The sequence below is a fragment of the Oncorhynchus clarkii genome, chromosome 18 (assembly GCF_045791955.1).
Source record: "Oncorhynchus clarkii lewisi isolate Uvic-CL-2024 chromosome 18, UVic_Ocla_1.0, whole genome shotgun sequence".
NCBI classification, from domain to species: Eukaryota; Metazoa; Chordata; class Actinopteri; order Salmoniformes; family Salmonidae; genus Oncorhynchus; species Oncorhynchus clarkii.
In genome coordinates this window covers 17,264,746-17,280,033 of record NC_092164.1, presented here as the reverse complement: position 1 = coordinate 17,280,033, position 15,288 = coordinate 17,264,746, and the positions used below count along the sequence as shown (strand labels likewise).

The 15,288-nt window shown below is 45.0% G+C and overlaps 1 protein-coding gene across 1 annotated transcript; it reads left to right on the top strand.

Annotated features, from left to right (window-relative positions):
- Positions 1 to 7,117: 7,117 nt before the first annotated feature.
- Positions 7,118 to 10,989, top strand: LOC139372475 (growth hormone secretagogue receptor type 1-like). The gene is made up of 2 exons (XM_071112199.1): positions 7,118 to 7,967; positions 8,525 to 10,989. The coding sequence occupies exons 1-2, from the start codon at positions 7,118 to 7,120 to the stop codon at positions 8,836 to 8,838; spliced, it is 1,164 nt and encodes a 387-aa protein (XP_070968300.1). The 3' UTR covers positions 8,839 to 10,989.
- Positions 10,990 to 15,288: the final 4,299 nt, after the last annotated feature.

Below are 15,288 nucleotides of genomic sequence, written 5' to 3'. Positions count from 1 at the left end.
CAATTCCTCGAAGAAAATTCCTCAAGAGAGGAGGGGCTACCAAACTCTAAACCAATCAGCTGCATTGAAACAGTCATACCCTCCCTCTGGGTTCTCTCATTGGGGGAATCTGCAGGAATCTGAGCTGAGTTGGAGGGCTTTGGGTAAGGGGAGGGATTAGAGCAGAGATCAAAAAATTCTAAGACTGACAGCCTACAGGAAGGAGGTCAGAGACCTGACATTGTGCTACCAGGACAACAACCTCTCCCTCAACGTCAGCAAGACAAAGGAGCTGATCGTGGACTACAGGAAACGGAGGGCCGAGCACACCTCCATTACATCGACAGGCCTGTAGTGGAGCAGGTCGAGAGCTTCAAATTCCTTGGTGTCCACATCACTAAGGAATTATCATGGTCCACACACACTAACACAGTCGTGGTGAGGGCACAACAACACCTCTTCCCCCTCAGGAGGTTGAAAAGATTCAACATGGGCCCTCAGATCTTCAAAAATCTATACGGCTGCACCATTGAGAACATCTTGACTGGCTGCATCAACACTTGTTTTGATTTGGCAACTGCTTGGCATCCGACCGCAAGGCTTGAGAAAATCTTATAGGAAGAATGGGAAAAAAATACCAAATTCAGATGTGCAAAGCTAATACAGACATACCCAAGATGACTCAAAACTGTAATCGCCGCCAAAGGTGCTTCTACAAAGTCTTGACTCAGGGGTGTGTATACTTATGGAAATTTCTGTATTTAATTTTCAATACATTTTCTACAATTTCTAAAAACATGCTTTCACTTTGTCATTATGGGGTATTGTGTGTAGATGGGTGTATCACTTTTCAGGTAAGACCCAGATGCAGACAGTGTCGAAGTAACAAAAGTTTACTACTAGTACAGGGGCAGGCAAAACGAAAGGTCAAGGGCAGTCAGAGGTCAGTAATCCAGATAGGGTGCAAAAGGTCCAGAACGGCAGGCAGTCTCAGGGTCAGAGCAGGCAGGGGTCAATAATTCAGTTTGGTGTGCAAGGTACAGAACGGCAGGCAGGCTCAGGGTCAGGTCAGGCAGAATGGTCAAAACTGGAAAGAACTAGAACAGACAGGAGCAAAGGGAAAAACGCTGGTAGGTTTTGCTAAACAAAACGAACTGGCAACAGACAAACAGAGAACACAGGTATAAATACACTAGGGATAATGGGGAAGATTAGAGACACCTAAAACATGAGACAAAGGGCTATGGGAGATGTGTTTAATTCTGGAAACATGAAAAGTGGGAGGTATACAGAGGGAGATGGGCAACAGAAGACGAACAACAGATGGGCTAATGACCTTGGAGATGGGGAAAGGGCCTATAATCTAATCCGGGTGGAGAGTTTGCGGGAGGCTTTGGAAAACCGATCTACTACGGTCAGGATGGCGGTGTTGCCTTCAGACAGGGGGAGACACGTGACAAAGTCCAGGGATATATGCGAGACCAGGTACGGTGAGGGACAGGCAGTGGTTGAAGGAGAGCTTGCCGAGGAGTCTTGTTCTGTGCACAGATCGTGCATGCGGCGATGAACATGGAGAAGTCTGGAACCATGGTAGGCCACCAAAAGCGTTGTCGCACAAAGGCCGGGATCCGCCGTGAGCCCGGGTGGCAGGCTCGCAATTCTGTCATCGAGGTAGACGATGATGAACCAGTTCAGTTCATGTCGCGGAGAACATTATTAACCAGAGCCTGGAACACAGCAGGGCGTTGGTAAAGCCAAATGGCATGACCAGATACTCGTGTTGAAGGCAGTCTTCCACTCATCTCCTTCCCGTATCCGCACCAGGTGGTAGGCTTTCCGTCGGTCCAGCTTGGAGAACACGGAGGCCCCCTGGAGCAGCTCGATGGCCGAGGAGATGAGGGGTAGCAGGTAGCGATTCTTCACCGTGATGTCGTTGAGACCCGAGTAGTTTCTGCACGGGTGCAGAGTATTGTCCATCTTCTCCACAAAGAAGAACCCTGCGCCGGCGGGGAGGCAGAAGGATGGATGAACCCTGCAGCTAGGGAGTCCTCAATGTAGGTCTACGGACCCGACAGAGAGTACAGTCGTCGCTGGAGCGGAGTGGTGCCTGGGAGAAGGTAAATCCCGCAGTCATATGGTCGGTGTGGCGGAAGCGAAGTGGTCCGGGCCTTACTGAACACCTCCTCCTGGTACTCCGCGGGAATGTCAAAGAGGTCCAGGGAAACATCCGAGCCCCCAGGAAGATGTCCTGAGGCAGGCTGTGCTGACTTCAGGCAATAGGCGTAGCAGAACGAGCTCCAGCCCATGACGGCACCAGCAGAGCAGTCAATGAGGGGATTGTGTCACTGGAGCCAGGAGAATCCCAATACCACAGGAACCTGTATAGCCGTTCAGCTGGAGACAGCCTAGCTCTGCCTAGTTGCATCAGCTCGGGAAGAGGTGAATTGAGAGTCTTCGGAGACTCTTGGGGGAACTCGGGTAGCCTCGGGTTCTCTCGGCAACGGAGCCGTCTGGGACTTCCGGGATGCCTCGGAGGCGAGGTGGAATCCTTGGAGGGCGAGTGAAACCGAATCTCCTCTACTTTCTACATTCCCGTAGTCGCCCATCGATCCGAATGGACAAGGCGATGAGCGAGTTAAGATCCGTCAGTAGTTCCCGGGCTGCAAGCTCGTCCTTTACATCCTCATGCAGGGACAGCGCTTCCGGGTTCTAGGCACTCTCAGCAGCCAACGTGCGGAAATCCACCGCGTAGTCTGCCACACTGCGGGAGTCTTGCCACAGCTCGAGTAACTTCCGGGCAGCCTCTCTCTCGGACAATGGAGTATCGAAAACTTACTTTACCTCCATCACGAACTCCTCCAGACTGAAGCATACGACCGACTGTTGTTCCCATACTGCCGTAGCCCAGGCGAGAGCCCTCCCAGACATCAGCGTGATGAGGTGCGCTATCTTAGAGCGGTCCGAGGGGAAGGAGGAGGGCTGCAGCTCGAGGGTCCAGAACGGCAGGCAGACTCAGTTTCAGAGCAGGCAAGGACAATAATCCAGTGTGGTGTGGCAAAATACAGAACGGCAGGCAGGCTCAAGGTCAGGGCAGGCAGAATGGTCAAATCCGTGAAAAACTAGAAAACAGGAACTAGAACAGACAAGAGCAAGGGGGAAAACGCTGGTAGGTTTCACGAAACAAAACGAACTGGCAACAGACAGAACACGGGTATAAATACACTGAGGAATGATATAATGAGGAAGATTGGAGACACCTGGAGGGGGATGGAGACAAGCACAAAGACAGGTGAAACAGAACAGGGTGTAACAGGGTGAGAAAATAAAAATATTTAATCAATTTTGAATTCAGGCTGTAACACAACAAAATGTGGCATAAGTTAAGGGGTCTGAATACTTACTGAAGGAACTGCTTGTATCCACCTCCTTCCAGGTGTCACCCATTTTTCCCCATTATCCCCTGTGCATTTATTCCTGTGTTTTCTGTTTGTCTTTTGCCAGTTCGCCTTGTTTCGTCAGCGTGTTTTTTCCCGTACTCCTGTTCTCTCTTGTCCCTGTTTTCTTGTTCTTCCGGATTTGGCCTATTCTACCATTCCTGACCCCGAGACTGGCTGCCGTCCTGTACCTATTTGACTCTTAATCCATCCGGCCCCATCCCCCCAGTTCATGGTGGAGTTTGATGCTTTGGTGGTCGGAGTGGGAGCTGTCCTGTCCCAGCGTTCTGCCCTGGACCTAAAGCTGCATCCCTGCGCCTTCTTTTCCCATCGTCTTAACGCCACAGAGAGGAATTATGAACTATCGAGAACTATTGCAGTGAAGACGGCGTTGGAGGAGTGGAGGCACTGGTTAGAGGGGGCGGGAATATCCATTCATTGTGTGCTACGGATCACAAGAACCTGGAATATCTCTGCACCACCAATTGTCTCAACTCCAGCCAAGCTCGATGGGCCCCGCTTTACTCTCGGTTCAACTTTACCATCTCCTACCGCCCGGGGTCCAAGAATGTTAAGCTGGATGCTGGTTTGAACCTATGCCTGTTCTCGACCTGCCATTTGCCTGTCTCTTGTTGTTTTAAAAAACGACTCTGTATATTGAACCTTTCGTCTCCTGTGTCTGCATATGGGTCATATCCTGAGTCGTGTTAGTAGCTTTATTCACCTCAGTCAATAAGGGACATACATAACATTCTATCTAGGACAAACGCATGCCATTCTGCAATTTGCTGCTACGCACTAGCTCAGCAGCGAGATTAAAAACTCAAGTTTAGATTCCTGTGAAGTCAAATACTAGTTACCTAATAATTTTCTACCTCTGCTTTAGTCAACTCAACTGAGAAAAGTTGTGCTGTTCAGTGTTCACTGCAGATGCGCTCACCATAGGCCTAAAGCCAGCCAGCCAACCACAGCCTTCACTCACTCCAAGGCGTCCGCATGGCTCTAAAGCCAGCATTATGAACTGCCAGAACAAATGCACCGTCTTTTCTCTCCAATCTGAGCCAGATTGGCAGCGCTCTGACCCAATGAGAATTGGGGTTACCAAGGGTGGCCAATGATATTTCCGGGGTGGCTAGTGCCCCCCCCCCCCCCCCCTCCATTTACAGCCACTGCGCACACACACACAGACACACACCTATCCTATCCACCCTACAAGTGAATATCTCCCTCCATTTTGTGGTTGAATCTGCACATTGGTCTCCTCACTATATACACAGACTGTATCTCAAGTGCATGTGTTGTGTGTATGTGTGTGTGTTGTGTGTATCCATGTGTGTGCATATGTTTTTTTTGTGTGTGTGTGTGTGTGTGTGTGTGTGTGTGTGTGTGTGTGTGTGTGTGTGTGTGTGTGTGTGTGTGTGTGTTTGTAACGCTTGCCGTTGGGAGATAGAGAGGAGGACCAAGGTGCAGCGTGGTAAGTATTCATATTCTCTTTTAATGAAAACGAATACTCGAACAAAAACAACAAAACACGAGAACAAAACCAAAACAGTCCTGAACAGTGAAATACAAACACAGAACAGAAAATAAACACCCACGAAACACAGGTGGGAAAAGGCTACCTAAGTATGATTCTCAATCGGAGACAACTAACGACACCAACCTCTGATTGAGAACCATACCAGGCCAAACTCAAAACACAACATAGAAAAACTAACATAGACAACCCACCCAACTCACGCCCTGACCATTCTAAAACAAAGACATAACAAAAGAACTAAGGTCAGAACATGACAGTTTTAGTGTCCTTGTTAGGACCATAAGTCACAACGATGGCAAAACAAGGACAATTTTGCTATTTTGCAGGTTTTGGAAAAAGGCTATTTTAGGCTTAGGGGTTAGGTTTAGGGTTACAATTAGGGTTAGGGTTAAAATTAGGCATAAAGGTTTAGGGTTAAGAGTTTGGGTTAGGGAAAATAGGATTGTTTGGTCCCCACAAGGATGCGTGTGTGTGTGTGTGTGTGTGTGTGTGTGTGTGTGTGTGTGTGTGTGTGTGTGTGTGCAAACGTATGTGTGTGTTTATGACTGAGACTTTGACCTGGACGCTACACCACACCCTGTGAGAATGATGCTTGAGGAAGACTTATATTTTACATTTGAATAATTTCGCAGACGCTCTTATCCGGAGCGACATACAATCAATGCATACAGCTAAAGTAGTAAAGCAGTAAAACCACATATCACGATCATTGCTAGTCTTTGTTGGTTAATGTAGCTACTAGAGAAGTAGAAAAGTGATAGAAAGAGGTGAGACACACACATCCACACACACATACACATACACATACACAGACTGAGTACCTGTTGCAGTGAAAAGTTAATAGGTCACTGACTGTTGCTGTGATCAGACCTCTGGACTTCTGTCATCTGAGGTGGCTTCTCTCTCTCTACTGCTCTATATGTCGACTTACTCGTTCTCACTCTTTCTGCGTATGTGTGTGTGTATGTGTGTGTGTGTGTGTGTGTGGTCATAAATGTCCTGGTGTAGGTAAACAGCACAGAGCAAAGGGCAGAGTAATAATCTCCCCAAGAACTTCCATCATAGATCATAATCTGGCCATACTGTTGGCCACACACAAACACACACACACAAACACCCACATGAACACACACACATGCAGGGTTTGCTTTAACCATTAGGTGGCGTGCTAGGTCTAAGCTCGGGCTGCCAGTAAGACCCCCTCCCTCTCTTGAGTTTTTCTGTTGTGACAGTTGTTTCTGCTCCATTCAATTATGCGAAAAACTAGAGCATGTGTGCAATGTGTGAATGTGCCATATTTAAAAACGTTGTTTTTTTCTCTTTAGAGATTTCCCATCAAATCACAGAGGAGGACATGATCGATTGATCTTATGAGGAGGCTCCAGAGAGAGAGAGAGAGAGAGAGAGAGAGAGAGAGAGAGAAAGAGAGAGAGAGAGAGAGAGAGAGACATTTGGACTGCGTTTCTGAAACCATAATATTCAATGTCACAGACTCATAGAGGATGTTGATGTTGTTTGGATGTTTTTGTTGTTTACCCATTTCTCTTGGCTGAGTGGTTGGAGGAACTTTCCAGTGTCACATCACCAAACCCTGACTATGACTCACCTTCAGTCTAGGTTACCGTGTTTTCATCTGACGCATAAGAACGCATGAAGGGGACAGAGCAAGAGAGGGTCGCTTTTTGGAGGATGTTGTTTTAGAAGGTCGTATTTGCTCGTTCATCAAAAGTATATCTATGTGATTCAGACCAATATATATGCCTATCAATACCAGAGGAAAAGGAATATCAGATCCTATTCATATTTGTTTAATACTTTTGTACAATGCGCTCAAAGGATGCTAGTATAATTTTCTTTCTTCAGACATGTATTTTAGCTTGTGATATATTTAATAACATTCAAAGGCTATACTTTATTTCTTACAAGTCAAATCATTTTGTAAATGGAAGACAAGATGGGAAGGTGTGTTGTATTGCTCCAGTGCAAGACTGTTCTAAAATAGAGGAGGACTCGGAGCTTAACTGCTGTTGGTAAAACCATACGATCCTTTACGCATCACGCGGCGCGCACGCACGCAGCGGAATTAGAGGACATGCGGAGACAAGAGGAGCGCGCCAGCCGCCCCAAGGAGAACCTCCAGCCGCGTGAATGACCCGCTGGCAGCATGCGCTCCTGGCCCAACCGAACTGACTGTCTCTCTCCCGTTAACTGCAGCTGGGAGGATAACTACTGGAACTACTACTTTAACGGGAGCTACCAGGGTCCCGTGCCCCCCGAAAACCTATTCCCCATCCCCGTTCTAATGGGAATCACCATCACCTGTACTCTCCTGTTCCTAGCGGGAGTGGCCGGGAATGTAATGACTATACTGGTCGTGTCTAAGTACAGAGACATGAGAACAACCACTAACCTCTACTTATGTAGCATGGCTGTCTCAGACTTGTTGATATTCCTCTGTATGCCCCCTGATGTGTATCGGTTATGGAAGTACAGGCCATGGATATTTGGAGATACATTCTGTAAGCTGTTTCAGTTCGTTAGTGAGTGCTGTACTTATTCAACGATTTTGAATATAACCGCTCTGTCCGTGGAGCGGTACCTGGCCATCTGCTTCCCACTTCGCGCCAAACGCCTGGTCACCAAGCGACGCGTCCGTGCACTCATCCTCTTTCTCTGGCTCGTGTCGCTGTTGAGCGCGGGACCTGTCTTCGTTCTGGTGGGAGTGGAGCACGAGACTCGCCCAGCGGCGGGAAACTCTGTGACTGCTGGTGGGGCGGAAGGACAGACAGAGATAGACACTAGCGAGTGTAAACCCACGCAGTACGCGGTTGAGTCTGGGCTTCTAGCCGCCATGGCGTTGGTTAGCTCTGTGTTTTTCTTCCTGCCGGTGTTTTGTTTGACTGTGGTGTACAGTTTGATTGGACGAAGGTTGTGGAAGAGACGGAGAGAGAACAATATTGGAGCTAATGTAGCACACAGGGACAAGAGCAACAGACAGACCGTCAAGATGTTAGGTAGGGTGCAATACATGTTGCTCATATTCAAAACTATTTTAACCACTGCATAATTGAGATATGGATGTTTATAATATTTTTAAAAGGCACAGAATTGGAGACATAAAAAAAAAAAATATATATATATATATATATATATTGCTTTTGATACGCATTAAATCAATCAAACATTGTAATAAGACAAGGATAATGCAGATACTGTAGATACAGGCTGTGTATAAGTTTCTACACTCAGCAAAGTAACCTAATAACCATGATAACAGCCAGTCGTTTAAAGCTTTACCAAGGTCATTTAATTAGGCATAACTATAGTTTCCCCATCATACCCTTCTTTCCTATTTCTCTCTCTGAAAAAAATAATATTACTGATGTTTGCATTTAATGTTTTATGGTTGGAATTAATTGTATGTGCCTCCCCTCCTCCCTCAATTCCCCCTTCCCACTCCCCCCTCTCTATTATTATTAGCATAAAAGGAGAAATCCAATGTTGCAAACATTTATTATCTGTCTCCCCTCTCCCTCTCTCTCTCTCTCTCTCTCTCTCTCTCTCTCTCCAGCTGTAGTGGTCTTTGCCTTCGTCCTGTGCTGGCTGCCTTTCCACTTGCATCGTTACCTTATGTCCCATTCCTCCGAGGGCTCCTCTCCTCTCTGGTCTCTCTTCACCCAGTACTGCTCCCTTGTTTCCACTGTCCTCTTCTATCTCTCGGCTGCCATCAACCCTGTCCTCTATAACACCATGTCTAGGAAGTACCGGTCAGCTGCTGCCCAACTGTTTGGTCTACAGGAGACTCAACCACCCAGAGGGAGAACAGCAAGCACTGTCAAAGGAGAGAGTTCACCTGCCTGGACAGAGTCCACTGTTAGCCTGTGACTGTAGCCAATTTGGAGGGGGAATGGGCGCTAGATATATACTTCTCTGATTTTGATATGTAGTTGTTGTGATCAACGTCTTCTTGTGTGTTTTTCATCAGTGACCACGGCTTTCCCTGGTTGATCAAACTCAAACAGGCACCATTATGGACCATCGAGTCTTTAATCCAAGAGAGCACCGGCTTACGCATAACGTCCATGAACGTTGATTATTGATTGAAATTTGATCAGTCCGCCCTGGCCTTGCGTTGAACATATTAATTATATTAGCCTCAAGGACTCTGAACGAGACTGTTGCTTTGATGTCACAACCCACCCGGCAAAGGCGTTTGAGAAGATGTTTTATAAAATATTTATAAAACAAGGCGTTTCTGTCACCCAAAAAGAAGCACACCATTAGCAACAAAAACTATTAAACCGCTTTTGAAATGGACACCTATGTATTTTCTACAAATCACACATGCAACACACACGAGCACACACACAAACCGAAAGAGTTATAACACTTGCCTTAATTAATATGTGAACTGTATTCTGGATGACAAAGAAAAGCACTGTAGACCGTGATGCACTTCTCTGTACCCTGAAAGAGAGGGACTGAAGTGCTGTTTGTGTTTGTTTATGTTGAGTGACTGGGTGTGTTGGGGTGGTGTGTTTATGGTGAGTGACGGCGTGTGTTGGGGTGTGTGTGTTTATGGTGAGTGACTGTGTGTGTTGGTGTGTGTGGCTGTGTGTGTAGATATAGGTAACAATGTTTTGCTATGATAGCATGTACAGTAGGCTAATTATACCGCCAGCCTTACTCTGTAAATAGCAGCTTAGTAACAGTTCAATCTGATTGGTATTAGTCTTGGCTTATCCTATAAGTACTTACAAAGCAGCCACTGCCTTGGAATCCAGAATTTGGATATGGCAACCTGGTCTCAGAGCATTTCGTATTATTCTGTACATAAATCCGAGACACTCCATTTAGTATAATATGTTACGTTTCATATGGTATGTATTAATTTGTGGATGTCCATCATCCATTTCATATGATATGTTATGAACTAGAATTCGTATTATATGTTACAAATTTGCTAAATGTACAATATGTTACGAATCTGCAACACGTACAATATGTTACGAATTTGCAAAACGTATAATACTTAACAAATTGTAGCTAGGGGGCTAACATTAGCTAGGCAAGGGGTTAAGGTCAGGGTTACATTTAGGAGTTAGGTTAAAGGGTTAAGTTTAGGGGAAGGGTTAGCTAAAAGGGGTAAGGTTAGAGTATGGGTAAAGGTTAGGCTTAGGAGAAGGGTTAGCTAAAATGCTAAGTAGTTGAAAAGTTGCTAATATGTTAAAGTTGTCCATCATGAGATTTGAACTCGCAACCTTTGGGTTACTAGACATCTGCATTATACACCTACCCATCCACCTACAGTGCATTTGGAAAGTATTCAGACCCCTTGACCTTTTCCACATTTTGTTACATTACCACCTTATTCTAAAATGTATTAAATCATTTTTTTCCCATCATCAATCTACACACAATACCCCATAATGACAAATCAAAAGCAGGTTTTTAGACATTTTTGATAATTTATTACAAATAAAAAACTTAAATATTGCATTGCCATAAGTTTTCAGACCCTTTACTCAGTACTTTGTTGAAGCACCTTTGGCAGCGATTACATTCTCAAGTCTTCTTGGGTATGACGCTACAAGCTTGGCACACCTGTATTTGGGGAGTTTCACCCATTTTGTTCTGCAGGTTGGATGGGGAGCGTCGCTACACAACTATTTTCAGGTTTCTCCAGGGATGTTCGATCTGTTTCAAGTCCGGGCTCTGGCTGGGCCACTCAAGGACATTCAGAGACTTGTCCCGAAGCCACTCCTGCGTTGTCTTGGCTGTGTACTTAGGGTTGTTATCCTGTTGGAAGGTGAACCTTCACCCCAGTCTGAGGTCCTGAGTGCTCTGGAGCAGGTTTTCATCAAGGATCTCTCTATACTTTGCTCCGTTCATCTTTCCCTCGATCCTGACTAGTCTCCCAGTCCCTGCCGCTGAAAAACATTCCCACAGCATGCTGCCACCACCATGCTTCACCGTAGGGATGGTGCCAGGTTTCCTCCAGACGTGATGCTTGGCATTCAGGCCAAAGAGTTAAATCTTGGTTTCATCAGACCAGAGAATCTTGTTTCTCATGGTCTGAGAGTCCTTTAGGTGCCTTTTGGCAAACTCCAAGCGGGCTGTCATGTGCCTTTTACTGAGGAGTGACTTCCGCCTGGTCACTCTACCACAAAGGCCTGATTGGTGGAGTGCCGCATAGATGGTGTTCCTTCTGGAAGTTTCTCCCATCTCGACAGAGGAACTCTGGAGCTCAGTCAGAATGACCATCGAGCTCTTGGTCAACTCCCTGACCAAGGCCCTTCTATTAAGAGTCTTAATGGTTCCAAATTATTCCATTTAAGAATGATTGAGGCCAATGTTTGTGGGGACCTTCAATGCTGCAGAAATGTAATAAAAAAACATTTAATAAATCCATTTTAGAATAAGGCTGTAAAGCATTTTTTTGGGGGGGAGAAGTCAAGGGAACTGAGTATTTTCTGAATGCAATGTATTTCATTTTTGTCTTGAGTAACCATAAAAAACTTAACATATCATAATAATTTGAGTGTCCCAGATTTTTATTTACAATGTTACGTCTAGTCTATGAGACCAGGCTGGATATGGATATAAAGACTACAAGTAAGGACTACAGAAACAATCCGCAAATATGAACTACAAACATTGCCTGGAAAAATACTTAAAACATGGAATTGTAACTACAGACATGGCACTTCAGCCCAAATGAATGTAACGCTTGACTATGTATCCATGTTTGTACCGCTATAATAATCTGTACTATGCCTGTACAAACTATAATGGAAGAAAACACTGTCTGTATTTTAATATTGATCCTTATCATCAGGTTGCCAACTTGGTCTGAACTCATTCCGGGAGATAAAAATGATTCAACATTGTTTACGTGTCATTTTTTTTATTTCAGACATAAGCAGTTTAATTCCGTCATGACTGAGAAGTGCACACACAGGTAGCCTACAAACACACAGATGTCGTTCTCACCTCTCCCCCATCTTCTCTCACCTCCTCTGCTTTCTTCTTGTCTCAGTCAGCCTCAAAGCCACCCATCCTCAAGGGTCGTCACTAGTTCCCACAGCCACAAAGTCAATTATGGCTACACCCCACCTATTTCTACAATTTCTCTTCTTAAAATCGAATTCTAAACATAACTGTAACCTTTACCACACTGCTAACATTATGCCTAACCCTAACCTTAATTTAAGACTGAAAAGTACATTTGTGTTTTCATGAATTTTTACAACAGACAATTTTGACATTGTAGTAGTGGTAACAAGTGATAACCATCTTCAAGCTATGTTCAAAGGATCCTTCTGTCACATCTGAGGCTTTCTGAGTTGCCTGATAAAAAAGTCCTATAAGACAAGAGTGAGGACAGGAGGAGAGAGGGAAAGAAAGGTCAGAGAGAGAAACGAGGGATGGAAAGAGGAAGAAGGAGTGGAACATGAGGAGTGAAGAAATGAATGAATGAGGTAAGGATGAGTCAGAGAGAAAGGAACTTAGAAGTAAGAAAGCACTTGGGAAAAGATTGATTCAGAAATTATAGATATAGAAAGTCAATGACTTACTCTGCATCACTTGTGAGATGCAGTGTGTGTGTCTCAGAGACAGGAGGGAGAATTGTATTTCTCTGTGATTTAAATCCCTCCTGTTATCCAGTGAGATGCTATCGAGGCCGCTGGGGAGTAAATCACAAGCTATTGCTGGACACAGGCGCGTGCACACACACTCAAACAAACACACACTGAGAGACGGAGGGGAGCGAGAGAGGGAGAGACAGAGAGAGACAGAACGTGAGAGAGAAGAGAAAGGTAAAGAGAGATAGAAAGACAAAGAGAGTGAGAGAGGATCGATGGCAATGTTCCTGCACAAATCAGTGTGTCGAAGAAGAGGCTGCATGTGCTTTTGTGCATCTCTCCTCTCCGCTGCTCTCTTCTCCAGACACACGGTTCAGCCAGGGTTATAGTGGCCATTAAATAGGAGATTCGCCCTAAAACTGAATGTGAAGGTTGCATTTTTTCACAGCGTCGGCTGGATTATAGATGTGATTTATGTCTGGCTGTACCTCAAATGATTCCTTATTCCCTACAGTGCCTGCAGAAAGTATTCAGACCCCATGACTTTTCCTAATTTTGTTAGGTTACAGCCTTATCCTAAAATTGCATGAATTGTTATTTTTCCTCTCTTCAATCTACACACAATAACCCCATAATGACAAAACAAAAAATGTTTTTTAGAAATGTTTATTACATTTATTAAAAATAAATAATTGTGAAATATCACATTTACATATCTATTCAGACCCTTTACTAAGTACATTGTTTAAGCACCTTTGGCAGCGATTACAGCCTCGAGTCTGGGGAGATTCTCCCCTTCTTCTCTGCAGATCCTCTCAAGCTCTGTCAGGTTGTATGGGGAGCGTTGCTGCACAGCTATTTTCAGGTCTCTACAGAGATGTTTGATCGGATTCAAGTCCGGGCTCTGGCTGGGACACTCAAGAACATTCAGAGATTTGTCCAGAAGCCACTTCTGCGTTGTCTTGGCTGTGTGCTTAGGGTTGTTGTCCTGTTGGAAGGTGAACCTTCGACCCAGTCTGAGGTCCTGAGCCCTCTGGAGCAGGTTTTCATCAAGGATCTCTCTGTACTTTGCTCCGTTCACCTTTGCCTCGATCCTGACTAGTCTCCCAGTCCCTGCCGCTGAAAAACATTCCCACAGCATGATGCTGCCATCACCATGCTTCACCGTAGTGATGGTTCTAGGTTTCCTCCAGATGTGACTCTTGGCATTCAGGCTGAAGAGTTCAATCTTGGTTTCATCAGACCAGAAAATCTTGTTTGTCATGGTCTGAGAGTCTTTAGGTGCCTTTTGGCAAACTCCAAGCGGGCTGTCATGTGCCTTTTACTGAAGAGTTGCTTCCGTCAGGCAGCCAGCTCTAGAAAGAGTCTTAGTGATTCCAAACTTCTTCCATTTAAGGTTGATGGAGGCCACTGTGTTCTTGAGGACATTCAATGTTGCAGAAATGTTATGCTACTCTTCCCCAGATCCGTGCCTCGAGACAATCCTGTCTCGGAGCTCTATGGACAATTCTTTTGACCTCATGGCTTGGTTTCATCTCTGACATGCACGGTCAACTGTGGGGCCTTATATAGACGGGTGTGTGCCTTTCCAAATCATGTCCAGTCAACTGAATTTACCACAGGTGGATTCCAATCAAGTTGTAGGAACATCTCAAGGATGATCAATGGAAACAGGATGCACCTGAGCTCAATTTCGAGTCTCATAGCTAAAGGTCTTAATACTTAAATAAATAAGGTATTTCAGTTTTTTATATTTAATACATTTCTAAAAACCATTAAGGGGTTTTGTGTGTAGATTGCTGAGGATTTCTATTTATTTAATCAATTTTAGAATAAGGCTGTAACGTAACAAAATGTGGAAAAAGTCAAGCGGTCTGAATACTTTCCGAATGCACTGTATACTGTGCACTACAGTGACCAGAGCCAAATGACACTATTCCATATGGATTCCTGTCTATTTACCTCTTTATTGGTTACATTTATCATGATACAGCATCCAACCTTTTTTATTTGGAGAAAAATTATGTTGCAGCGAGCCCATTGTTAATTGTTTACTATAAAGAGTGTATATCTGATACGTCTATCTACAGATAAACCAAACCTCGAGTAAATGTCCTCTAGCTCTCAGTCAGATATGAACTCACATCGACGTTACATGGGACATGAATTCAAATTAACATTGAAGACACCAGTGTGCCTTTGAGCTAAATTGCTCCAGGGGTGCCGTACTGTGGCCGACCCGGTGCGCCAACCTCTCAGAGTATGTCCCTGATGGGGAATGGACACATTTGTGGTTTCCTGTGGACAATGGACAATAAAGTTACCTTCTATAATGTTCTTCTCTTATTCCTTATTCAGACAGTGTTGTGCCAACGGTGATAAATACCAGTCCCCTGTTGAGTCTGACTGCCTGACTATCTCATCATCACAGACACTTTCCTCCATGCAGGCACGGCACGCAAGCAAGCACGCACCCGCATCACACACACATTGACAGGCACAAGGTCAGTCCCAGTTCTGCTGCCTTGCAAAGGGACTAACTGCAAGAAATGGCACTTGGGATCTAACCAGCAGCCCTGTGGTTGCTAATTCGCCTTTTAATTGCCCGGGATTTGAACAGGCAAACCTAGTCTGCCTTTCTAACCTTTATATAGACTACCTACTACCACAAAGCATATCACATAACCAATGTATGAATAGGAAATCAAACAATAAACTATGACACACAAAACAAGGATTTCAGTCAAGG